Here is a 27,836-nt window from a genome sequence, read left to right as displayed (position 1 = left end):
CAAAAAAAATCTAAGATGAAGACTTAACTGTCAGGAACTACAAGCTCTACCACTCAAAAGCTGAAACATCTTGATTACTCATTACGTGCTGAGGCCGTTCTAGCTCTCAACATGAGACACAAACATCATCCTTCCCTCCGTCCAACTGTGGCTGGTTGTTTGAGTTTTGTGGGGTTTTTTAACATTTTTCAGAATTATGATATATGAATTGCCTTCATCCCCTAAAAATCCGTACTTATGTTCCTTTTAAAGATTTTACCAAGACTTTTAGAGGTTAAGTCGTTAAGAGCAAATCTTTAATGGTAGGCTTCTCATGGAGACTGCTGCCTAGGGTGATTTCAAAATCAATGTGCATTTTCTACATTATATATAAAGTAATAAAGATCATGGTTTGGATAATATGGATAGCATTAAAAATTCATAAATCTACAACATGAAACACATCTTCCCTATATAAGTATAAGGTCATTTATCTATAAAACTAGTCAGTTAAGTTTTTATTTGATTTTCAAGGTAATGGTTTGTTTATTAAAGTGATGTTTTATTCAATAGTAATTCTAAATACATCAAAAAATTTTAATTAAAAATCAACCATTACTCTCAGAAACTAAGCATATCTTCTGCAACAACTTATAATGAGGATAGCATTCATCACTTAGGAATAAGTGTGAACACAGGCATTCTATTAGTGTCTAAACCCCACTGAACTTTCCATCATTGCTACAAGAAAGTTTTTCTTTCACAATCATTTCCCTCTAAAATATTGTAAGCTTGTGAAAAGAGAGAAAATAACTAAATCATTACAAGTCCAATCAAGACTATACTACTTTCTTTCATAAATACAGCAAAGAAAAGGTGAATGCTATAAAAAGATTTCTAGACAATAATTCCTCCACAGTGACTTTGGCATAAATAAGCATGGTGGTGAGGGAACTTAAATCATAGCACTACCCTTTATAAAAGGCCACAATTAAAAGCTATATTAAGCTCTTTCCATGTGTTAACTCATTTGTTCCTGAGAATACCTGATGGAGTAGGTACTAGTATTACTGCCATTTACATATGAGGAAACTGAGACATAGAAAATTGAAGTAATTTGCCAAGGAGCATATATACCTGGCAAGCAGTAGAGCAGAATTAGAAGCCAGGTAATCTGTATGTATGCACTTTACTGCTATGCAAACGTCTACCGCATAGGTTTTCGTAAGAATTAAAATTGTAAGCTGTATATAAAACCTAGAACATGATTCCTGGCCGCTGATAAATGCCCACTCCACGGGAACTACAGAAGTACCCAAAATGTTGATTATTGGTGAAAATCATGATCATGATGCTTGCTTCTGAATTATAAGAGAATTGTCAAATCATTTATATTTCCACAATTCTTTTTTTCCTTCTGCTGAACAAAAGGTGCCTCCAAACTCTTCCTGAATTTAAAAAAAAAAAAAATTTTTCAGGCATGTGTATTTTTAAAATTTAATCTACAGAACTTAGTACCAGATCAAAACATGTGTCAGACAATTTTCAGAGCAACAAACTGGAAATCCCATCAATATACATGAAACTACCATGATCTAATGCCTGGCGTAAAATAATGTTCTCGTGAAAGAATTATTTATATATACCCTGAGTGCTTACATCTTATAAGATGAACTAATACTGCTTTTATTACAATCACTCCATAACCTCTCTGCAGGCTATATTAAAAAAGAAAAAGACAAAAAAATATTAATCAGGATGATGGTAACATTAACTAAAAGAGCAAAAAAATCAGCAGCAAACTCCCTACACCACCCGAAGAGCCCTAGCTGTGTTCTGCAAAAGAAAGGAGAAATGCTTGGTGGCCTGGAGGTCCCCCAGCCTCTTGACTACACAGGACAGAGGCTGAGTACTCCATAAGGTGACTTGTTGAGCTGGCAAAGGAACATGGGCCTGGGATCTTCTTCTAAGGAGCTACTGTAGCAGTGACAAAATTGCATGCCAACCAGAAATGCCTACATCCTGATAGTTTTCTCTTTCAACATATGTGCATCCGGTTGGAAAGCAGATGCCTAAGCCTGATTGCTCTACACCAAGAAAGGAAAGAACTTATCATCCACTGACTAAAATTCACAGGGGATCGAAGATTGCCAAGAACTGGTACCCAATCAAGATTAAGCACAATGAACCAAGGGCTGTCAGCAGTTAAGAACTCGACCAACTGCTATCCATAAATTAAAAGAAATTTTGCCTCCTTAGCATGTGATTTATTTGGAAGCTTGTAGTGCTAAATTCTGAGAGAAGCCAAGGAACACTTTATGGGAATGATCCATTTTAGTGCTGAGTTCAGTTCAAGAACCAAAGCAGATTTCAATGAGCTTTCAGGTGAACTCATCAAGGTAAACTCCTGCTTTAGCACATACGCCAGGGTCAGTGAAGGTCAAAATGTTTACATGCCTTTCTAAGTCCTCTGACTTTAATTCTGGGCCAAAACTGGTTCAGGAGGAATAACATCACTCTCAACTAATGGTTAGCAAATACTGTAGTAAGAGGGGGGAAAAAACTTTTCAAATTCTCCATCCACAAAAGGGAATACTTTCCTGGTAAACTCTATATTTGAGAAAAGCTACTATAAGGGAAGTTGGAGCCCAGCTTGGGTAAATCAACCCACAAAGAACATTAACAGCACATTAATGACACTATCCCAATAAACACAGTTCATTAAGAAGCCTGGTAACTAACTGACATAGTTTCTTTTTGAAAATAACTTTTTAATTTCATCTATGGTGATTTGTGTTCTCAAAGTGGATTCATCATAGAGGTTTATACTTGCATTAAATTTTAGGTAGGGGAGGGAATTTATGAATATAAGCTCACAAATTTCACCTTTAACTGCAGGACACATTTCCCTTATAGACTTACGTTAACTCTACACCTCTTGAAAGCAGCAGCCAGGTGAGGCTGCAAATGGCACATGTGTGATCGGTCAGTGGAAAAGGTGTGAAATGGTGGCGGGAGGGGAGGTGCAAGGGAAACTAGCTATTCATCTGCAATACGGGCTTTCAACACATATTTTTTTCTGTCACCTACAAATCTCACTTCTCTAGCTCACCAAGTTTCTCTCAAAGCTGATATGAGGATATTAACAATGATCTGAAACACATTTGCCCTACTCAGAGGATACTACGTGTGCAATAATGGTTCAAAACCCCATCCCAGGAGTTTAATCCACACAGCACTGCTTACTTTGGGGGAAAGGAGTGGAACTCATGGTCTACAGAAATAAAGCATTAAAATGACGCTTAAGAGATCTGTTACCCATTCCATCAGCGAAGGTCAAAATATTTAAATGCCTCCCTTAAGTCTAATTACCTCACACGCTCACTTTCGTGCCAAATTGTTCTCTAGCCCTAAACCTGTCTTAGTCTCTTGATTTGCATGCCTGTGTACAAGGCACTTATACAAAAAATGTTTAAGACCCACTAAAGTGAAAAATCTAACCACTGTCTCACCCACAAAAATGAGTCTATTTTAAGTAAAAAGGCCATGATCATCACCTAGCTAAATTCCATGAAGACAGGACTTTGTTTACTTTACTGCTCAAAATGATGTCTGGAACATAGTAGGTGCTCACTAAATATTGTCAAATGAATGATTCATGATGGACCCTACAAGGTAGAAGTAAATGGAGGAAATGAGCAACACTTTAGACAAGAAGTGTCTTCAATGCCTAGTGTTATCACTGTTATCTAAATATTAAATCTATCAAGTATATATGAAATGACTCTATAGATACACAGGCATACCCATCTATATGAGTTCTGAAGATAAGATTTAATGCAGAACTTACTGAGCTTTCTACTGTAAAAGGGCAAGTGTCTAGGTGTGAATGAATTTGATGTAGTGAAGAGGGTAGGGAGAAGGAATGCTATATACTAAACATTCTTCTTCTCACATGGAGTAACTGAGTACAAGGTAGTATCAACTGAAACACCATCGAAGTCCAGAGCATATACCCTAAGCCCTAGGTTTTTCATTGCACTTTCTACCTATATGCCAAATCACTAAGTCACACAGAGAAAAAAGGCAACTAAATGACTTGCAGTAGGATTTGTCCCTGGGTTGGGATTTTTTTCCTGTATATAGTAACTTCTGAAAACATTTTACCTGATGGTATTTAGCCAACTTTTAGTCAGTCTAATGCCATGCATGCAATGCAAATACATACTAGCAAACAGCCTTGAAGTTCAGTAAGAAACTCACTCCCTGCTTGCATACTGCAGATTTACCATTTTCAGGATGCATCCTGGTGTTCAGAAAGCCACACAGTCATAACACTAAGCTACTAATAATGATGCTGCTGGCTGCCACACACTGACTGGCCGCTCTGTGCAGGCACCTGTTCACAAGCTTATTACATGTGCTACAGCTTGCAGTCCTGACAGGTAGAATGAGAGTGAGGTACTGCTATTACCTCCCCTTTGGGAGGTGAGAAAACTGAGGCCCACAGAGACAGAACAACTTGTCCAGGATCAAGTAAGTGAAGGAGCGATGATTTCGCCCCTGTCTGCAGAGATCTTAAGAATTAAGATAACATTGCCTCTTTGCACTTTTACTTGTTTTACCTGATCACCTTCTGACAAAAGGATAAGCACAGCTTTCATAACTGATTTTAATACTAATTAAATGTATACTACAATATATGACATGTTTCCTTTGCAAAAAGGGAAATGTACCAGAGTTTTCCCTCCCAGGGAGGGATAATGGTCCTTCCTGCCCACAAACGGGTTAACCTGATGAGACTCTGACCCAGGTCCAGCTATGCGGTGTATTGGTCTCCAGGCATCATCCTCTCTAAAACAGCCTGGTGCTCAGGGTTAAAAAACAAAACAGAACCTACAAAAGCATGCCATCTAATTATGTATATTAGCACCAGTACCATATATCAAAACAAGTTGAGAGGTGCCTCGTTTGTGAACCCAAGGACGGCTACAAGAATCTGTCTACCCCGGAGAGTTCAACAGGGAAGCCAGCTCCGCAGAGGATGACACCATGTCCTCCTGCCTCATCCCCAAGGCTAAGCGCTCACCTAGGACTAAGGACTTTAGAGCCCAGCAAGTGGGCAAAGCACAGGTTTAGGGTGTCACACAGCTTGAGTTCCAATCCTGACCTCCCCACTTAGTATGCAAATGTGGACAAGGTGTTTTAACCTCTAAGATCTTCCATTTCCTCCTGTTAATGAGAACTATTACATCTACCTTAAATGGTTACTGTGATGGTTGCATGGGATAATGTATGGGAACTGCTAGCCCTCATCCTGCTACATAGATCAATAACATAAAATTTTCTTCCTTCGGGTCAAGGACCTTCTCCAGTGTGTGGCAGCTGACTCACAGCAGCATGCAAGACAGGACTATTAAATTTTTAGGTCTTTTGCAAGTCAGTTATTAAACACCACCATTACTGAATATTAAATTATATTAACTTAAAATTAATCTTATTAAAAACAAAGGTGATAAGCACTGAAAACTCACCACTTCCTAATTATTTTACTGGTAGCTATGCTCTTGAGGTTATTTATGTCTATTGTCCGTTAGGCAGTGGAACTACTGCACCATGGTCGGCTCCAGCGCTTCTCCCCCCACTCCGCCTTCGGTGAGGTCACATTTGTAGCTTGAAATAAGCCATGGTAGGAGTTACTGACGTGGAAATTGGCACAGACCCGAAGGTCAGGATTCCTTGCTTTGGAAGCCAGGTATTAAACATTTACCAGCACACCACTGGTACTCATATTTCACCTGTCCCTTTCTGCGCCAGCATCTTTCATCTGTGCTCTCTACAAATTATCTAGGTGCAGACACATGTTCATCAAATTTAAAATAAAAATGAAAAGCAAAAAAACCTAACTGCCCTCCAGTTATCGTCCTTTCCCCCACTCCTTCATTGCCACATTTACTGAGTATGTTCTAAGTATGCTAAATTCCAACACTTTTTACCAGCTTCTCATTAACGTATTCACTTAGCAAATACTTGTGCAGCTTCTATTAGCCAGACACTGAAAGAAATAGGAGATGCAGATAGGAGCAAAATGCGCAGCCACCCCTGCCCTCGGGGAATTCATTGCCAGGCTGCAGTCTGACTTCTGTCCCACCTCAGAAATCCACAAATCTCTAGGAATTCCTGTTTTACCCTCCTTTGCCTCCTTAAAAAAATTTATAATTTCCCCAAATGTTTTACCTTCTTTTCCTCCATGGCCCTCCACTTAAAAGTCAAGATTTCCTCAATGTTCTGACAGTTTCTCTCTTTCTTTCTCAGGAATTTCAAGAATTACCATGGCTTTACCCTCTCTCCCCCCACCCTCAGAAAACTTCTCCCCCCTTGACCTTCCATTTCAGTAACTGACGCCACAGTCCACCCAGCTGTTTAAGCCAAAAGCCCAAAACTCCTTGCTTCCTTCCTTCCCCTCCCCCTGACATGGGCAAGTCCTGTTGGATGGGTTTCCAACAGAAATCCCAACCCCCCCCACCCCCCGCTGCCATCACCCTCAGCCAACACCCTTTCTTTCTCCCTCAGTCTGTATAAAAGCCTCTCAGCTCTTCTCCCTGCTCTATTCCTGTCCCCAACATCATGTGCCAAGGTGAAGCCGGATATTTAATGTAATCATTTATTACCAGATAAAACAAAATATAACAGCAAAAACCAAACAAACAAAGAAACAGCTCCAAAGTCTCCTTATTCCACTCAGAATCAAACTGAAGCTTGCTTCCGTGGCTAACACGACCCTTCATTTCCTGGACCCTGCCCCCCGACCTTGACTTTCCGATCCCCACTTGCTGATCACCCTGCGCCCAGAACCCTCTGCCCAGACCTTCCAGGGCAAGCCCCTCCGCTCCCGCAGCAGGATGCGGGAGGCCTTCTCCACCCACCAGTGCAGGTTTGTTCCGGCCGGGCCCCCACCACTCTCCATCACACCCTTCATTCCCTGTTGGTCAGCCAGGGTCTGTCTTCTACTGGAAAGAAAGTGACACGAGAGCAAAGACCCTGTCCTCCTTACCCACCAGGACGTTCCTGGTGCCTAGAACAGTGCCTGGCACGTGGTAGACACCCAATAGGTATTTTATTTAAAATAGTTATTTAATAAATGAATAAAACAAGATGGAAAAACACAACAGGAAAGGGTAGGAATGGGAAACATAGGCCCTGAGACAGAGGAAGTTTTCTCGAACTACAGAGAAAAAGAAGAACAGCAATCTGAAGTGGTAAATTGCTTAACAGTATGAATTGAATTTCCATCTTTATTAAATTCTGACTTGCCCATGGCTTGAGCTATTTTAGAGTCAACCTAATTTAGTGAGTCCTCGTTGTGATAAATTGATGTTAATTTTCATGGCTAGGTTTGGAATATTTTTAAAAAGAAGGAAAATCCCATACTTTAAAGATTTTCCTGCATCCTCAAGAACATTTCTGAGAGGCAGAGTCCCCTGGGCTTTCTCCCATACCTGTGCCATAATAAATTCCTATCACACACAAAGAGCAAGGAGAGACTGCAGGTGGAAGGTAGAGTGCTCTCCTCCCTGAGAAAACAAGGGCTGGGATCTCCATGCAAGGTTCTTCCAACAGAAAATCAAAACGTTTGCTCTTGAGTCTTCGCAGGACCACACCTCACCCCCTGCGTCTAAACAACAGCAGATAGCAGGGCTTTTTCTAGCTACTCCTTTCTTATCTGATCTAATACAGGGAAGGAAAGTGGGAGGCAGAGAAACGAGGGGGGGGTAACAAAAATCCACTCAGGGCCTCAGTTCTCCTATCGGCCCACAAAGGTGATGCTGGACGGTGAAAACACACAGTTAAGGAGCCCAGCCCAGTACCTCATCATGGACCACACAGCTCGAGGAGACACCGGGAACCCGCCGCTCTTGGGTTCTGCTGGCAGTGGGGAGTGGCAGCCACTCCAAGCGGCTTTGTGAGGGAACCGCTGCTGCTTGCCATTCCGCCGGAGGGGGGGCGCTGGCACAGAGGAGGGCTGGGGGCTCCCAGGCTGCTGGGCGCTGCGCTGATGGATGGCCCCGTTGCTCCTAAATGAAGTCAAACAGAATGACAAGGCTTGCAACAAGGAAGAGCAGTCCTCTGTCCCACTCCAAAGTCCTGCTCCTGGAAGCAACTATTCTCAAGGGTTTTAGCTCTTTTGTTTCTGGTATGGACCACAGTATTTTAAAAATAGCATAACTATATTATTTTCTCTCTCTTTTTTAAAATTGTAGGACATATTATTATATTGATTTCCTAATACAGAAAACTAAGACTCAGTCCCTCCTATATAGTCACCAGCACACGCGCACACACACGCACACACTTCTTCACCCCTCATCCTCCATATAAATTCCTCTCGTAATATTTGATGGGTGTGGTATTCGGGGTTTACATAATTATGATCTTGTAAAACACTGTTCACAGCTGATCCATCCAAAGTACTGTGAGTACACGTTTCTTTCATGAATCTTCTGAGATACAATTTATAAGGACTGGATGGGCAAAAACTGGGAAAGTGTGATCCCACCAAGTGATGAGGAGAATGTGGAGCTAAGGGATCCTGAGACAGTGCTATGATCACTTCAAGAGCTTGTCTCAACACATGACACAGTGACCATGCACCGATCTGTGGTCCCAGCAACGCCACTCCTATGGTCAGCCCCAGAGGAGCCCATGTGTATTTGCACATGAAAATCCACTGCAGCATAGTTTACAATAGCAAAAATTGTGAAAATAATCTAAATTCCCAAACCAGAAAACTGGGTAAATAAATTGGGATAAGTAAGTACCATACAACAGTTAAAACGAAGGGAACTAGAGCTACTTGTATCAACAATGATGTATCTTAAAGCCTAATGTTAGATGAAAAGAAAAGCCAGTGATACCATTTATATAAAGTTTGAAAATATGTTAAATAATACTCTTTGGTATTCACTGGTATATACATACGAAGTAATGGCATAAAAATAATCATAGAAATGAAAAGCGTCAGATGCAGGGTTGTGGTTACTTTCAGAGAGAGTGGTTAGGGACTGGGGTCAGGGAATGTTATTCTCTGCATGTCGGAAATTATATCCTAATTTTTAAAAAATAAATAAACTTAACTTTCAGGAGCTCATCTTTCACTAAAAACATTTCTTCCTGAAGGTGATGTGAAATAAAAGAAACCCCACTCCATCTGTGTGGTCCCCTTAAAATTTAGGAGTAAACTGCTCTTCATGCAGGAAAGCGCTTCCAACATTTGTTTCTGTTACTGTTTCCTTCCTGCTGCCTGAATCATACAAGAAGAGACCTTGAGAACCACCTAGTGCCAAAATATTTATTCTAAGTTAGCAAATAAAGTGGGGTGTAGATCCCTAAGAGTTTGTGAAAACTGTGTGTATACTATTCTGGGAAATGGGGATACAATTTTGTGAGATTCTCAAAGGGTCAAAACCCCCAATAAATACATTCAAAACGTCAGGGCTGGTTTCATGATACAAATGTGAGCTCAATTCCTGAGCAGCGGATGCCCTGGGAGGTCTCCAGGTCCTTGTTTTCTGTTCCTCCCAGGGAGGCGGGGATGGCTCAGAGGTAAACCTGTGACTGGAGTCACAAAGACAGGGGTCCTCACCCTGGCTCCACTCAGGATTGGGTGACTGCAGAGGTTATTTTCTGTGCCTCTATCTTCTCCTCTGCAAGATGAGGGCAATGGTTGTGAGCGTTGTGTGACTTCATGCCTGTAAATGGCCTGGCACACGCAATGCCTGGTACATGGCCAGACCTGGGCCATCGTGGCCCAGGTCTCCCTGTCACACGCCCTGGGTTCCTTCTCACCACGTTCAGAGCTGTAATCAGTTACTCACGTAATTACTTATGTAATGTCTCCCCCAGTACTGTATATGCTCTTTGAGGGAAGGAATCTTATCTTTTATTCTTGGCCAGGTACATAATGAGTCGGACAGAAGGATGCAGGAAAAAATGAACGTCTCCGCTTATGCAGAGCTGCGGGTTTTGAGAGCTGCAAGTTACTTAAAAAAAAAAAAAAAATCACAGATTGTGAGCTGTGCAACTTCTAAGCGACATACTGGCATACCATTCCTTCCACAGACCTTCTAGCAGCTCATGACGGAGGCCAAGAGAGGTTATTAAAGGAATAAAAGAAATAATTATCCCTCTTGGAAAAAGCCCGGCTCAACAGAAACCAGACGAAGAATGAAGGAGTACAGGCAACACTGGGCTGGCAGTCCCAAGACCAGAGGAGACGTGACGTCGATGATGAGGCTAAGTGGCTCTGGACAGGACTGGGGGGGGGGGTGCAGTCAGTTATCCCGCCCTGCCCGCCGTCAGTGAGGCGAAGCAGAAAGACGCTAGGAGGCGGAGGCAGGAAGGGTGTGGGGAGGAAGTAAAGAAAGTGGGGAGCAACAGTCTGACAGGTTGTTCTCCCAAAAAGGGGGGGAGGGTGCAATGACTTCCATCAGCTGCGAGGATACAGAGGAAAGATATTCTGACGTAAGCCAAGGGGAGGTCCTCTGGCTCACAGCTTTCCTGGCATGAGCTTGAGTCAAAATGATAACTGGGTTCCTTCCTTTTACGCCTCTGAGATTTCCAGGGAGTCGACAGAGCACTAAACTCTACTTAAATGATGTCCAAGTACACCTAGGCCGGAAGGTGGTCAGAATTTAATGATTCGTCTCAGCTTGTTGCCGCTCGATAACCCTGCTCTTATCTTCATGTCAAGAAGTATAAAGAGGCAGGGAGTAGAAGGAAAAGGCAGCGTTCTTCAAAAGATAAAATTCTTCTTTGGACATGGCAGGAAAATAAGTGAACCCCATTTTTAAAAGTTCAAAAGTAAAAACCTTATAATTACTGAAAAATGGGGTCTCCATGTCAAATTGTTAGTAATTATGTATTTAATAGAGGAAGAAAATTATAGGATGTGTCTGAACTTTTAATATGCCTTAGTCATTCTTATCAGCTGCAGTCCACGGGGTAAAATGAATGTACCTTAAATTTTTAAAATAAAAACAGGCTACTAAATAAATTTGTTCTTTGATTTGCATACGATGTGTGAGTATGTATTCCTGTATGGTTTAGACTGGCCCGTTGTGAAGCTCCAAAACCAGGCTCTCAAAACTCTTAGGTAACAACATCAACTCTAGAGCAGACTCCAACTCGGCAGCGCCCTTTGATGGATAACACGCATGTGAAAGCAGATTCAAGGCAAGATCTTAACAAACGTTCCCACTCGCAATTGCTGCTCTGTATGGATCAGGATTTCTCAGTGGCTTACTACCAGAAAAGATCATTAATATAAATTTGCAAGTAGCATAGATACTTTTCAGTTCCTAAGTTTTATAATCCCCATGATTTTTATAAAAATGTGAAGAGTTTGAACATATAATAGATTTATCTTACATTTAACAACAATGTTATACTTTTTAAAATAAAGTTTGAAAATTATTGATTTAAGTGCTGCTTCTCTACACATGCACTGCTTGATATCAAAACACTGAAATGACTTACGATTTCTCTTGCTTGTGGGAGAGGGAAAAGAGATCATAAACCAAGCACACTCCAAACACCGTGATGCCCGTCTCTTTCACCAGCATTGCGCAGGTCCCCAGAAACAAACCGAGCAGCAAGAAGAAGGGAGAGGCCGTGGAAGGGAAGCACTCCCCAACACCGCACTGGCCCACACTCCTGAAAAACAAGGTCAAGATTCTTCTAATCTAAGGAGAAATGCGGATTGCTAAGAAACGCCACCTTTCAACGATAAGATCTAACATCAGTTTCATTGTATTCTTAATAGGTAGGTGAACAAAGATGTCTTCAAGAGTAGAATTATTTAAAATTGCAAAGATGGAAAGAAGTAAATGACTAATACTGATTTTGATACTTAAATTAAGGTATATAAAATTATGATAAAACCTGGCATATAATAAATGAACACTAAAAAGCCATTTAAAATGCTACCATCGAGATATATTTAGTGACATGGAAAGATGTTAAGTGACTATATTTTAAGTGAGTAGCACAGGCTACTAAGCCATATGCATGAACTCTGGAGCCAGGTCTCCTGCGTTCAAATCATAGCTCTGCAGTTAAGGGGAAGGTTACTTTGCCTGTCTGCCTCAGTTCCCTTACCTGTGAAATGGGACCACAGTGTTAGAGGGAGAATTCAATAAGTGACTAATTACATGTTAAGTGTTTATCATCATTATTATCTTAGTGAAGGTGTTTGATATGCTTCTGTACACAAAACAAAGGAATCAGTGGAGATCTATACACCCACACTAAAATATAACCATCATTTTTCTCTGTGATGAAAACACAGATGTTTTAGTTTTTTTCTTTTCTTCTGCCTAATCTGTATTTTAAAATCTATTTCTCATGAGGACATATTAGATAAAGTTTTTTTCTCAGTATAATTTCCAGTAGGGATTTTCAAGAGCCTTCCAGAACTGTAAAGTCTTTTTTCATCTTACAGAATGGAATCAGCCCCACAGGAAGAAACATCACTGTTCCTGCGGCAGGTGCCACGCCCACTGGCTCCTACTCCTTTGAAGTAAAGGCCAATATTTCTGTCCTTGTGATGTCTTACCCTTACTCTTATGTCTTGAAGCAACTGCATAAAACTATATGCCAGATTTTCAGTAGATATGCATTCTCCTTCAATGCTGGTCTACAGCTTAAATTGCTAAAAGTGAGAATGGCACACACAGTAGAAACCTGTACTTGTATAGCTCATTACCATAGATATGGAAACACCGCAGGCCTAATCATGTTCCCAAATAGATCAACCACACAGAGAAAGCTGGGAAGAACATGTTTAAACTAAAAGCCATTATTAATCTTGTTCTAACACCAAAGTAAACAGGAAACAACTGTTGAATTTGGATTTATATTTTTAAGATTTTCACAACACCCTTATGCATGGCTAGCAATGCAGTGGGAGGTCACAAAGCCAGGACTAGAAGGTTGGTGCCATCCTAAAGGCTCTGCTCTTTACTAAAACTTCCTAAGACTTAATTCATTCCATTCTCGATCCAAAATCTAAACTGATTTACAACAGGGTTTCTCAATTCCAGCACTATTGGTGTTCTGGGGAAGATGATTCTTTACTGTAAGGGCTGCCTTGTACATTGTAGGATCCTTGGTCTATCAAGTTGTGACAAGCAAAAATGCCTCCAGATATTATCAAATGTCCCCTGGGGGAAGTAGGGGCAAATTTGCCGCATATTGATGCCCACTGGTTTGGAACACTGTTCCTTACAGCCCCTGGGCTTTGTAATAGTACAGATAGGTGAACTGATCCAAAGAAAGGTTCACAAATCCTTAGCCAGGCTGTCCTCCACAAAGGAGGGCAACCCGGTTCACTGGGCCTTTTTCTGAGCCATGCTCTGAGCTCTCTACCCCCGTTTCCATTTTCTCTTCAACCTGACCCTTTTCCTATGGGGATGTGTCACAACTCCGGTGAAAACCTCACACTGGGGGGAAAGAGGCAATATAATGGAAAATTGTTTCACTGCTTTTCAATATCCCAAAGCAAGGAGCTTCTGTATATTGATGAAAGAATATATAAATTGGAAAACCACAGTTGAGAAACACTACTTTCAATTCAGCTTTGTTTCAAGCTCTGAGCTACTTTAATGAGGATAAGAGGAAAGAAAACAAGAGAGAGGACTACACCCAATATACTTTGGCTCAGAGCTAAGATTCCAAATTCCATTCTCAGTAAGAAACTGCAAGTACGGGGAATCAAGAACAAGAGCTTGTCCTGGTACTGGGAGGGCAGTTCCTACAAAAGGCTGTGACAAGGTTCAGCATGTGGCTGGAAGAGAGAACACCCCAGCACTTGGTGAGGAGAGGATCCCCTAGGCCAGGTCCTTGGGAAGCTCTCTGAGCATTTCACTGCCAAGAAGCCTCCCTCCTTTCTCAGGCAGATGCTCCGAGTCCCCCCCACGCAGCAGAAATTCCCAAGGAACAGCATGACTGTAATCACAGAGAAGGACATTCTTAGCTCTACATACCTAGTGTAGGAGAGAAAGGCCAACAGAAACAGCAGGCATGCTAACACATCGGCTCTGCCAACAATTCCAGCCACCTAGGATGTTTGAAAAAAATTAAAAATGAAAACTTCAGAAAATTACTTTCAGAAGACCATTACAGAAATGTATTTGTTTTTTGATGAATGTAAAGTATAATAACAAAAAAAACACACGGTTCTTCAAATTCTGATATATGACTAACCACCTCCGGTGATCACATATATTTAACAATATGTATATAGAAAGAGAAAAAGAGGAAGGTAGAAGCAAGATTTTAATGCTTCACTTCATCTTTAGCCTTCCTTCCATAGAAGGTTAATCCACAGCATCAAAGTTTATTCATGTATTGGTTTATTCAGAAATATTTTTTAAGCAGTGACTGAGTGCCAGACTGCGTGCTAGTGTTTGGGCCCTGGGTGCTGACGGAGCAGAGGTATTTACACAGCACTATGAAAAGTACATTGAGGAATCAGTAATTCTGACAAGAATGGGAATAAATATGAACTCATCATTGCTCTATGTGAGTGTGTGCACATGTGTGTGCTTCTTAGCTCTGTCACTGAAAGGGCCTAAAAGCAAATACCCCAGTGGCAAAGGGCCATCCTGGCACTAACTGCAAGCCATTCCTCCACTAAAGAGAGCACGGACCGCAGGGCTGAGGCTGGGGAGACACGAGAGAAGCTTGGATCACCTTCTCATGTGAGAAAGGCACATGTATGTCAAAAGGACACAGAAGCCAGTGACAAGCCACTGACCAAATATGAGACAATCTGAACATTAAAATAAATTAGGACATTAAAAATTATAAACCATTGAAAAGACATTCATGAGTGTCTGATAATACTGATAATAAATATATGGATGGATAGATGGACGGAGGGATGAACGCACATATAGTACCTACATACACACTGTAAGCAAGTGAGTGGAAAAGAATGGAGAGCTCTTCCTTACATTAAAAATCCAGTTAATGAATATAGAGGGAGAAGTGCAGTTAGAAAATAGCCACTTTGCTTCTCCATATGAGTAAAGATTGGAGCAGTCAAGAAACATCACAAAGTATCAAGGCAGGCTAAATCTAAGGTATGAAAGTTTAATGAGGCACAAAATAGTTGCAGGGCTTCAAACCATCTCCTCACCGATTACTTATTAGCTGGAAAAATAAAAAGAATAACTATACTATGGAGAAAATGCATTACATTGTATTACGCCTTGACTGGGGAATAAAACTCAACCTCATCAATAAAGGGCAAGTGGGCCCAGCCAGCGTGGCTCAGCGGTTGAGCATCGACCTAGGATCCAGGAGATCGCGGTTCAATTCCTGGTCAGGGCACATGCCCAGGTTGAGGGCTTGATCCCCACCCAGTAGGGTACACGCAGGAGGCAGCCAATCAATGACTCTTTCATCACTGATGTTTCTCTCTCTCTCTCCCTCTCCCATCCTCTCTCTGAAATCAATAAAAATATATTAAAAAATAATAATAAAATAAAATAAAGGGCAAGTGGATATGGCATGCCTCTGCAAGTGTTACCCTAAAGGACACATCACTTGTGTAGTATGCCAGCCAGGAATGCATAACCTGGATATAATCATGAGAAATCACAGGACAAACCCAGAATAAGAACATTCTATTAAAACACACAAGTTAATATATATTTCTATTAATAAAAGATAAAACATAGTAATTCTATATTATCATTTTATAACATTAAATATTATCATATCTTAGTATCTTCTAATTGATATTATATCTTGATTTACTAATTATATTACAATTCACATAACCTAATATATGATAAAATAATATTGCATAAATATATTATTACATATTACAGGTATAGTTGTACCTAAATAATAAATTATATATGCATATGTTATATATCTTTATTTTTGTTTTATATTCATATTTTATTTTTACATATTTCTATATTATGTATTTACATAAAATATATATTATTTATATATTATAAATTTTATATATTATACATTTAAATTAAATATTATAAATTACATAATATGTAGTATGTCTTATATATTTATATTTCAATTGTGTATACAGCATATATTATATGACATTATGGATTTCAAAGTTATAATAAATATCTTAACATTTTGTTATATACATTCTAACACAAAGTTTAAATTATATTTAAAGCTATATATTATATTACAGAATGATATGACAACTAGTAGCTATGCCAAATTTAAGGAGACTAAAGAGAAGCGATGATGGATGGCCTTAGTTTTAGAATATACAACTAAATTATTAATGTATAAAGGGGTGTGAATGCTACCTGCTTTCAAACCCTCCAGAAAACTATTATATAGTGAGGGAGAAAGAGAGGAAGAAATAAATGTGATAAAATAAATGTGGCAACATTTGAAAAATTGGTGAATCTGGACAAAGAGTATATGGTCATTACATTTTTTTAAGTTTGATATTATGTTTTTAATGTGTTATTCAGAAAGGGGCAGAAATGGAATAGAGGTAGGAGATAGAGTACTATTTATAAATCTCTATTATTGCACTACTTAAAATGTGTGTTAATTTCTCTTAATTTTTTTAAATCCAAGAAAGAAAACTGTAAAAGAAAAAATGGGGTATGGTTCAAAGACAGCTTCAAAGAGAAGGTCACGTATGAGCTGGATCTCAAAAATGAGGAGCCGTTCACAAGGGAAGGGAACTGGGCTAACATTTCAGGCACAGAAAATAGCATCGCCCAAATCACATAGGACCTGAAGTCCACAGTGTGTTAGGGACTCAATCAATAATTAACAGCAGAAAATAGCTTTCTGGGAAATATGCCTAAAAATATCCTCATTAAATGAGCACACTTTGCAGTCATAAAAGAGAGGCCATGACACAGGCAGGGAGCTAGACCATCCCAGGCTTGAACATAGACTCCTTTGCCACCTAAATGAGAGTCAATTTTGTTATCTTTAATTTCGTTTTTTTCTTTTTAAATATATCTTTATTGGTTTCAGAGAGAGGAAGGGAGAGAGACAGAAACATCAATGATGAGAGAGTCGTCACTGGTTGGCTGCCTCCTGCACGCCCCTGACCGGAGATCAAGCCCACAACCTGGGCACATGCCCTGACCGGGAATCGAACTGCGATATCCTGGATCCTAGGTTGATACTCAACCGCTGAGCCACACCCGGCGGGGCCGTTATCTTTAATTTCTGAGATTCGGTTTTCTTATCTTTAAAATGAGTACAACAGCCCCACCTCATGTTACTATTGTAATTAATGAGATGATATAGATCAAGTGCACGCTCGACACTGGCGCCCTTCTTTCTTCCTGTTCCCTGCAGAGAAAGGGAGTCAAACTCAGCACTGAGACAGGATGTTTTGAGTGGCTTATGGAAATCATCTTTTTACTTTAAGGATTGCATCTATGATATATTAATTTAGTTTTATTGGATAATCTATTATATCTATTTAGTTAAAATATAAGTAAGAATAATTCAATTATATGCCTGCATATAGATTGATAGCAAGTCATATATTGAGGAAAATTCTAGTTCAATTTACCAAGAGAAACTAGACATGGTCAAATATCATTGGCAGTGCAGAGTTGAAAGCTATTACCTAAAGTGGCTGCTTAGACCACACACACTCTTGTTCAATGATTCGTTAATCTATGAAGAACCTGAGTTCCAAATCATTCAGACTGCATGACCCAAGGGAGGTGGGCAGTGACAATGTGGTGTCACCTCAGTGTCAAGGCCCAGCTCACACTCACCATCTGTAAAGCAACAATTAATTGCATATGGTCCACCTGTGAAGCCCAAATCTGCTCAGTGCACACCACTGCCTCTGACCACTGAGCTCAGCATCAACTATAAGGCCTCCCTCCTGAGGGTTAAACAGACAGCCAAGCTCGCCAGCAACAAAGTCCTGGGATAAGGCCAGGCATCTGGGCCCAGAGGGACGCCCATCATAGCACAACTGATGTGGCCAACTTGGACAACAGCAAGACTTGCAAGCTGATAGTGAGTGTAGCAAGCTGGAATGAGGCAATAATAAGCTAGGCAAGCATAACTAATGCACTAAAGGAGCCTGAAGCCCTGCTTCTCGAATTGCAGCCAGTTAGTGCTGCAGCAGCAGCAGAATATGCCAGCTGGACGTGCCCAGATATAAAGAAAGCAGTGCCCCTTGGAGCAGAGGTCAGCGTTGAGTGTTAAAATGTTAGTGTTAACACGGATAGACTCTGTTGCCAATTTCAAACCACCAAGCATTCATTGAACACCTATATTCTGTATTCGTGTTGAGTTAGGGTCTCTGGGGCAAGGGGGTTAGATGTCTAAAAACAGGGTGCTTGCCAGCAAGTATTAGACCAGCAGTTCACTGTGATTCAATTAGTCAATAGCATCATGTTCAGTTACTGCATGTTTTATTCCAGTCAACAAACAGTTTCCAAGTGCCTCCTATATGCCAGGTATTATGTCAGCTGGAGGGACACAACCTGCCTCAAGGAGTTTAACATCTGGTAAGGAGTCAAAAGAGTGTATTAATATGATAGAGGAAAACTGCATGTCTCATAAAGAGGAGAAATCATTGCCATGGGAAGACTGAAGAGATTAATTCTGACTGTGGGATCTGGGAAGTCTTCCTGGAAAGGCTGGCCTTCTACACTAAAACAAGGGACAGGCAAGGAAGACTTCAGGAAGCTCAGGATAGGGGAATGTGAATCCTGGGCCAGGGAGGGCAGGCAGGTTTCTGGAAGAGAAGGCATAAAGGAATGAGAGCATGGAGTAAATGAACAGGAGGCAGGAGTGGGAGATGGCAGCAAAGACAGAATGTTAAATTGAAGCCCCTTGGGCTTGATTCTGTGACAATGTCAGCTGAACTGTAGGGTACCGGGAAGTACAGAAAGACTCGCTCAAAAATACAAGCAGATGGGCAGCATGTATTTCTGCCACACGTTGCAGGTTTCCATCTCCAAATGGGTAGTTACAACCTGAGATCTGTATCCTTTAAATATTCAAACAGTGGAAAAACATCAGTGAATTGGGTAGAATTTAAATAATGTAACATTCAGATCTCTGAGCAAGTTTAAGAGACTCACACGTGGAAACTGCCAATTAAGGACTTAATTTGCTCCCGAAACGTATTACTTCTTGGAATACCACTCAGGATTTGTATAAAGTTATTAATCATTTTATCTACAAGGACGAGTTCCATTAGCTTCAGACAGAGCCAGGAACACACACTTAATACCTGGCAACAGCTAAAGGCCGGACAGACTGACTGGATCATGACAATTCTCTCCTATGTGCTCCTGTCCCTGTACTAGAAACGTTGGCCTTAACTTTCAACTCCATGTGTCAGCATTTACACCTCATGCTTTTGAGTAAAGTGCATTCCTTCAAACCCGTGATGTCTCTATGATGATTGAGTTTTAATTCTCCTAGGAGAATTACAATGATTTTCCCCATTACTGATTTTTCTCACAATTTCCCAAGAAACGTACTGTCAGGAAACCCTTCCAAGAATCCCAAAGCCTTAAATAAAGAAAGGTCTGGGTCTATCTCATTTATCACTGTATCCCTGCATGAGGACTACACTACAGTCTCCCAAATATTTGCTGAAAAACTGAGGAAGTAAATGAATTTGTTCCTGTCTACTTAAATTGCAAATAACTTGTCCCTCTGCTGGGATTCTTAGTTTTATTACAACACATTGTTGGGTCTTCTATGTATTTACATGTATATTCACAGTCTCCTAGAAAAGCCAAAGCACAAAGTGTGGGTAGGGACCCTGGTATGTACCCACATATCCCCTTGGCACCCAGCAGAGTGCCTGCACCAAGCATGTACTCATTAACTATTTGTTGATTACATAATTAATGAAGCAAATCCTTAATCACAGCAATATGTTTAAATATAATCATATCAACATGTTTAAACTAAACCTCTTCCCCCACAAAAGTTAAATCTTCAGTCCTTCCTGAGATAATTTATGACCTCATTTTTGTTTTTGTTTTAACGGAGGAGAGATGTATCTCCCACTAACTGCTCTCCCACCCACTATGTTCTATTTTTCTTTTTTATAATAATTTATCACTATGTCTTCTACAAGTATCTTTCTCTTCTAATTCTCTGCCCTTCTCCTTAGAAACCTGAACTCATATATATAATTAAATAACAGTCTGTTGATTTTACCTCCTAGTAAACATTCTTATGTAGGTCAAATGTCTCTGCCTTCTTCTTACACCTCCCTCATCTCCTGTGAATGCAAGTCGTTTTTCTAACACTTCGCCCTAAATAAATGTCCAACCCTTGGACTCTTCTGCCCTTATAATTCCGTTACCATGGATTTTTTTTTTTCCGATTAGTACAAAAGCTTGTTGAAACCTTTTCTTAAAGGTCATTCTGCTAACAGGATTTTTCTTTTTTATTTAGAATTCAACCTAATGTCATCAGCTCATGATCACACTGCCAAAGGCCACCGAAGTTTTATGTTCTCCTACTCAGCAAGAACAGAATTAGGACTGCTATTGTCCCAGGCATTTGTTCTTTCCTGCAAACAATTTCCCCAAGACATTCTAAGCACAGATTTTCAACTGTACTTTTAAAATTATCTGTCAGAAATGTAATATTGTCTGTGATTGAAAAATTGCCTTTGACCAGCATCGTATACAGGGTGGGGCAAAAGTGGGTATACAGATGTGAGTATGCAAAACACAGAGTTAATTCTTGTATTATTATTTATTAATTATTGTATTATTGTCCATATGAAAACTGTAAACCTACTTTTGCCTCACCCTGTATTCTACATGGCTAGTAGCCCTTGATTTTAGTATTTCACATTACAGCCAAAAAGAATATTAAAAAATTATATATATCTCTCTCATCATTTAAAATTCATATCTGATAAGGGGTTAATATCCAAAATTCATAAAGAACTTATAAAACAACACCAAACTAACCATCCAATTTAAAAATGGGCAAAGGACCTGAACAGACACTTCCCCAAAGAGGACATACAGATGGCCAAGAGACATGTGAAAAGATCTTCAGTCACTAATCGTCAGAGATGCAAATTAAAACCACAATGAGGTATCACCTCACACCTGTCAGAATGGCTCCATCAACAAATCAACAAGCAACAAGCCCTGGTGAGGGTGTGGAGAAAGGGGAGCCCTAGGGCACTGCTAGTGGGAATGCAGACTGGGGCAGCCACTGCGGAAAGCAGTGTGGAGGTTCCTCAAAAAATTTAAAATGGAACTGCCTCACCCTGGCTGGTGTGGCTCAATGGTTGGAGCGTCAGCTGCACACACCGAAGGGTCATGGGTTCAATTCCCAGTCAACGGCATGTACCTGGGTTGCGGGCTTGATCACCAGCCCCACTCAGGGTGCATGTGGAAGGCAACCAATCGATGTGTCTCTCTCACATCAATGTTCCCCCCACCTTTTTCTCTCTCCCCCCACCCACCCTTCTACTCTCTCTAAAAACCAGTGGAAAAAATATCCTCAGGCGAGGATTAACCACAAACAAACAAACAAAAAATGGAACTGCCTTATGATCCAGAGATTCCACTTCTGGGAGGTTACTCAAAGAAACCCAAACCATTAATTCCAAAGAATATATGCACCCCTACAGTCCTTGCAGCCCTATTTACAACAGCCAGCATTTGGAAGCAGCTCAACTGCCCGTCAGTAGATGAGTGGATAAAAAAGCTGTGGGACATTCACACAATGAAACACTACAAGGCTGTGAAAAAGAAGGAAATCTTACCCTGTGAGACAGCATGGACGAGCCTGGAGAGCGTTATGCTAAGTGAAATAAGCCAGGCAGAGAAAGACAAGTAGCATATGATTTCACTCATATGTGGAATCTAATGAACAAAATAAACTAACAGGCAAAATACAGACAGATGCACAGATAGAGAGCAAACTAACAGCTGCTGGGGGTGGGGTGGGGACTGGGAGGCTGGGTAGGGGGTTGAAGGGATTGAGGGGGAAAAAGAGAGAGAGAACTCACGGACGTGAACAACAGTGTGGTGATGGCGGGGGCAGGAGGTGGAGGACTGTACAGGAGATAAATGGTGATGGATAGAGACTTGACTTGGGGAGGCCAGCATCGACCTGGGATCCAGGAGATCGCAGTTCGATTCCCGTTCGGGGCACATGCCCGAGTTGTGGGCTCGAGCCCCAGTCAGGGGCGTGCAGAAGGCGGCCGGTCAATGACTCTCTCATCATTGATGTTTCTCTCTCTCCCCCTCTTCCTCTCTCTGAAATCAATAAAGACATATTTTTTTTAAAAAAAGGAAATTTGACTTGGGGTAGTGAATACATAATACAGTGTACAGATGATGTGTGTGGAATTGTGCACCTAAAACCCGTATAACTTTGTTAACCGGTGTCACCACAATAAAGTCAATGAAAAGGAAAAAATGCAAAAAATAAAATAAAATTCATGTCAAAATTTTTCATAATTTTAGATACTTGAAAGAATCTAATGTCCTATGCATTATAAATATTGACATTTTAAAATAAAGCTATAATGTTACTGTTTTAAATGATGTACCAAAAGGAATCTGAAATGCATTATAGCATTTTCAAGCTCATCATTTTCCATTTAAACAACATGAACAGGCTCTTTAAATCATAGACATTCACACCCTTCCCCTTGAACTCATATTTCCATTTTATTTCCCCTTCAGCATTTTTTTCTCAATGTAGTATATAGCTATGCTTAAAAATATTTTATCATTTCTCCCTGTAATAAAATGCACATATAGTTAAATTTGTTTTTAAGATTTCCTTTGACCATAAGCTTCTGTGTTAATTTTTTAATTTTGTATTATTTTTCTAATTAGTATTAATATGCAATTGTCCAACACATCATAAATAAATTAGAAAAAATAATAAATAATTGTCAAATATAAAAATATGTCTCTAAGTAACAGATGTAGCAGCTTTCTTCTCAATAAACTCAGCGGTCTATGGCTGAATATCACCTTCTGTTTGAATAAGAAAGCATGCAGCATCCATTCAATTCCTAGCTTTCATCTTTATGGACAGTTTGCAGCAATGGGAACAGAACTAGCCATGTTAAAACAGTGACTTAATTCTTTGAACACCAAAGTTATCTGGAAAATCATAGTGACCTATCATCTTACATATCGTTTAATGATCTGCCAGCTGACAACTCAATCAGCTCCTCCTTCAATTTGGTTGAAAGCACATTATTGAAGCCTACTCATCACTGGAGTTACCTGTCATTAGTCATTCGCTTTCAGAGTTTTCCAAAAGTACAACAAAAGGACTTTACTAAGACTTGTCAGAGGACCATTACTTATACTGCAAATTCTTCCACTTAGAGGCACCTTGTTTACTCTAAGATTCAGAAAGGACTGGGGAAATTAACTTTAATAATGTGATTTTTAATAAAGTACTTTTTTTTCTTAATCACTCTAAATACATTTTTGTCAAAATCTTCGGCTTGCAGCTTTAGAATTTTGTTTGTAGAAAATGCCTATCTTATGGCCTACCTGGCAAAACCAGTCCTCATTATCAAACCAATTGGCCAAATCAAACTTCTTGTGTCAGTTCAAATGAGCATATTATGCATCCCCATGACAACCATCTCACTCCTGAATTCAGAGCTTCAACACAGACCACCACGCCCTACTCCCAGTGACATGCTATCTTTACAATCTTCACATAATCTGCATAAAACAGAAAGATTAGAAGCCCTACTTTGGGTTTATGATGCCTTGATTGAAGGAGGCTTTGCTCACACCAATATATCAAATTGTATCTTTGTAGGTGCCTCCGATGCTGGCGCACCTGGTGCATAGTAAGTTTCTGATGTCTGCTATGGAGACCTCTCTCTCTCTCTCTCTCTCTTAATTAGAGAAAAGCAATTGAAATGGGAAGAAGGAGAAGAGACTCAACTTGACACTTTTACCCCAGGTGTGTTCTCAGGCAGCTCAACTTTAGAAAAGTGTCCAGACGCAAGCTGAAGCTCTGGAAACAATCCATTCTGTTTCCAAACTGTGGTGCCCATGCCGCCCTGGGAAAGTCTTCATCTACCCCTAACAATACACATAAAATAAACCACCTGTGGTTACTGAGATGTGAAACAAGGTAACTTGCTAATGCCATCTCAGGGCAAGATTAAGTCGATATTTTATTATTATTATTTTTCAATCCTTACCCAAGGATGTTTTTTTATTGATTTTAGAGAGAAAGGAAGGGGGAGAGAGAAAGAGAGGGAGAAACATCAACGTGAGAGAGAAACATCGATCAGTCGCCTCCCTTACATGCCACAACTGGGGATCAAACCTGCAACGTAGGTATGTGCCCTGACTGGGAATCGAACCCACAACATTCCGGTGCACGGGAAGATGCTCCAACTAACTGAGCCACCCGGCCAGGGCTAAATCATATTTTAAAGAAGGCCAGAGATCTAAACTATCTAACTTTATAAATAAAGTCCTTATCTTCCACAAAATAGCTACACCTGATATTAGGTAACTGAAAAACTATGTTAGTCTCCTAAGTCTGTCTTTCTAACTTGAATGTCAGTCTAACTTTTTATAGACCTCCTCCCAGCACTTACAGTTCTGCATCATAAATATTACAAAATAAAGCAGAGCGAGAAAAGAAATATAAATGCAGAGCAGGAACAATGAGCCAGCATGATAAGTATCTCAGAATTCCTCTTGCTGTTAAAAACCCATTAGGACTTAAATTTCCTGCAAATAAAGAACGGTGGCCATTTATTACTACCTGTAATAATAACAGCGGTTATTTAGAAAAGCAATTAAATCCTGGAGGTACAATAAAGACCATTTGAACATTCAAAAAGAAAAGTTGTCAAGCAGAATGATTTATATATAAACACTTTAGTAGAGCTTTATATTAACATGGTCTTGAAAGGGGGAAAAACATCAGGTTAGCTTTTTTTTTTTTTGGTTTTTATTTCATTGAGTTGCAATGACACTCACCGCCTCAGTGTGAACAGGATGCACAGCAAAAAGCAATGCCGTAACAAAGGCAAGTCCACGATTCTTGAAGACAGTTTTGTCACAGGTGTACATCAGCACAAGAGTCACCAGGCAGTGCAAAATCACATTTACTGCATGAAAGTAAAATGGGTTCATGCCAGTCAAAAATATGTTTAGCCTGTAACAAAAAGACAAAACAGAAATGATTAGCTACAAACAGAACATAAGCACAAGAAAATCAGGGAATCCATCATTTTAAAGAGTTTGCTATTCAAGTAATTATTTTTAAATGAGTCCCAACATCAGGCTACTCCACATTATTTGAGTATCACTTTTTCCCTCTCTTAGAATTTTCCTATCTGCAGAAATCACTGCAAAATGCAATACAATATTATTTCAGGAAACTTTATGGTCTCAGTGGGAAGGTAGGCAGATAGGCCAGAACCTATTTGCCCCTCTCCATGGCTACTGCAAACACCCCAACAATACCCTTGTTTCACTACTGTTCTTCCTCAGCAGCTGAGTGTTCACAGGCAAGTCCACAGTTGCTGTGGGTCAGAGCACAGCCAGTGGAGATGCGAAAGAAACCACAAGACTGTGAATGTGGTCACCATTGGGACAAACCAGGCATAAAGGTGTTCTCTCACCCATGGTGCCACCAGGAACCAAATTTCCAGATTATGGACTAGAAATCATTGTTAATTACCACCCCACAAGCAAGCTCCAGGGCGACTACATCCGAGTACCAGCTGCAGCTAATTTCAAAGGATGAGCAAAAGCAGAGCATTTCAGAATTTGTATTAAATGTTTCCTAACATAAATTCACCCAGATCTCAGAATCTGAATTCTAAGATTATGACAAAAAAAAACTCAAAAGGGAACCACAAACAGAGGGGAAATCTATTGTTCGACATCTTTAAAAAATGCTTTCCTGAGATAGAAATGCAGAACAGAGACAAACTTTGAAAGGTCGCCTTGAATTTAATAACAGGGCATAATGACTCCAATTGGGTCTGTGGGGTTACAGAGAAAGCGCAGTCGTATGAGGTATGGTTGTTTGGGGCGAGGATATACACTCTGAGTGGTATTGCCCATAGCTGTGTACACTCCAGGCAATTCCTCCAAAACAGCAATCCCACATCTTTATTTCTGTGTCCTTTATGTGCTTCTTATAGAAACACCTCCCCTTTGACAGAACAATTGAGAATGTAAAAGTCATTTTATGTGCATATTCTAAATATCCGACTTGATTCACGCACAGCCTTAACCTACAGAATTTTAAACATCTCAAGCTTCATTTGGACACATGAATCTAAATGTTGTAGTTACTCATCGACTCCATTTTCATTCCCACTGAAGTAATTACGGTCCTCACTGCGCTTAGAAAAAGGAATTGCTGTGTGGGATCCAACTCCAGGGCTCTGACCCAGTTGTGTTGGCAGGCCCATGAGTCTGCACACGCCTCAGCATCCTCGAGGTGGGAGCCAGGTGCGACATAGGTGACCGGTGTCCCATTCCAGTACGAGAGCCCACATGGGTGAGCGCTGCTGGAAATCAGAGAGCTGGGGACGGCGGAGCTGTGACAAGGGCAAGACCTAGGCCCCATCCTCGGACAACTTGGGTGCAGTTCCCTGAGTCCACGCCCCTGAGGATGATTTTACATGGTTTCCGCTTCATCAGGCTGAGCCTTCCAGGCCAACTAAGCCATTAATGTAAAGTTCACTCAGACCTGTGATTCTGAGAGAAATAAGTTATCTCCTATCTGGTTAGTGGATGTCCAAATCGGAAGGTCTTGAGGTTTTTACTATGTATCAAAGGCTTTAAAAAATACATACTCTTGGACCAAAAATTCCACTTCTAGAAAGTTTCCATAAGAAAATAACCAACAAAAAGTTTAAATATATATGTATGTAATATTGTGATATAATAAGAAATATATATTTTGGTCTTCATCCTGACTCCTGGTCAGAGATTCTAAAACCTTTAAAATTTCCTAAACAATGAAGATCCTAGGAGCATCTTTTGTTCTAATATTTGGTCTCTATCCCCAGTTCCTGGCACAGAGCTCCTAAAATCCTTGTAACTTCCTAAGTGATAGGGGCACTAGGAGCATCTTTTGTTCTAATGTTCGGTCTGTCCCTGGTTCCTGATACAAAGCTCCTATTTGTTCTAATGAGGTGACTTGTCTTTTGTTCTAATGAGGTGACTCTTGGTGGGTTCCCGGAGAGCTTCAAGATGGGGGCCGGTCACCAGAAAGACAAAGGCATGATTAGAAAATTGGAAATTTCAGCCCTGCCCTCCCATCCTCCAGGGTAGGAAGAGGGGTTGGAGATTGAGTTAACATCTGTCGTGTCTACATGATGAAGCCTCCATAAAAATCCCCAAATTACAGGGTTCAGAGAGCTTCCAGGTTGGTGAACAAATCCAAGTGACAAGGGGGTCCAGCAGCCAACTCGAAGGAGACAAAGGCCTTGTGCTCAGGCCCCTCCAGACCTTGCCCAGTGTCTCCTGTCATCTGGATGTTCATCCTTTATCTTACCCTTTATTATATAATTAACAATAAACATAAGCATTTCCCTGCGTTCTGTGAGCCACTATAGTGAATTATTTATTGAACCTGAGGAGTAGTCATGGGAACTTCCAATTTGTGCAACTCCCAAGCTGGACAGAATGTAGGCAACCTAGGGGCCCACTCCTTATGACTGACACCTGAAGTGGGGTAGTCTTATGGAACCGAGTTAACCTGGGGAATCTGGTGCTGACTCCAGGGAGACAGCGTCAGAGTTCAACTGAAACGCCAGACACCCAGCTGGGGTCAGAGAATTGGTGAGT

At 40.5% G+C, this 27,836-nt stretch overlaps 1 protein-coding gene across 3 annotated transcripts in view; it reads right to left on the bottom strand.

The window, feature by feature from the left end:
• Positions 1-27,836, bottom strand: part of TMTC1 (transmembrane O-mannosyltransferase targeting cadherins 1) — a 236,810-nt gene that overhangs the window by 192,735 nt on the left and 16,239 nt on the right. For all 3 annotated transcript variants that reach the window (XM_016199096.2, XM_016199095.2, XM_087814742.1), the window contains exons 2-5: positions 25,005-25,182; positions 14,022-14,095; positions 11,515-11,691; positions 7,848-8,054 (exon numbers count right to left, since the gene is read on the bottom strand). In XM_016199096.2, coding sequence (XP_016054582.2) covers positions 7,848-8,054; positions 11,515-11,691; positions 14,022-14,095; positions 25,005-25,182 — 636 coding nt within the window. The remainder of the gene's footprint in view (positions 1-7,847; positions 8,055-11,514; positions 11,692-14,021; positions 14,096-25,004; positions 25,183-27,836) is intronic.

The sequence above is a fragment of the Miniopterus natalensis genome, chromosome 2 (genome assembly GCF_054644295.1).
Source record: "Miniopterus natalensis isolate mMinNat1 chromosome 2, mMinNat1.hap1, whole genome shotgun sequence".
NCBI classification, from domain to species: domain Eukaryota; kingdom Metazoa; phylum Chordata; class Mammalia; order Chiroptera; family Miniopteridae; genus Miniopterus; species Miniopterus natalensis.
Note: the sequence above shows the minus strand (reverse complement) of the source record. Positions and strands in the feature narration are given on the sequence as shown.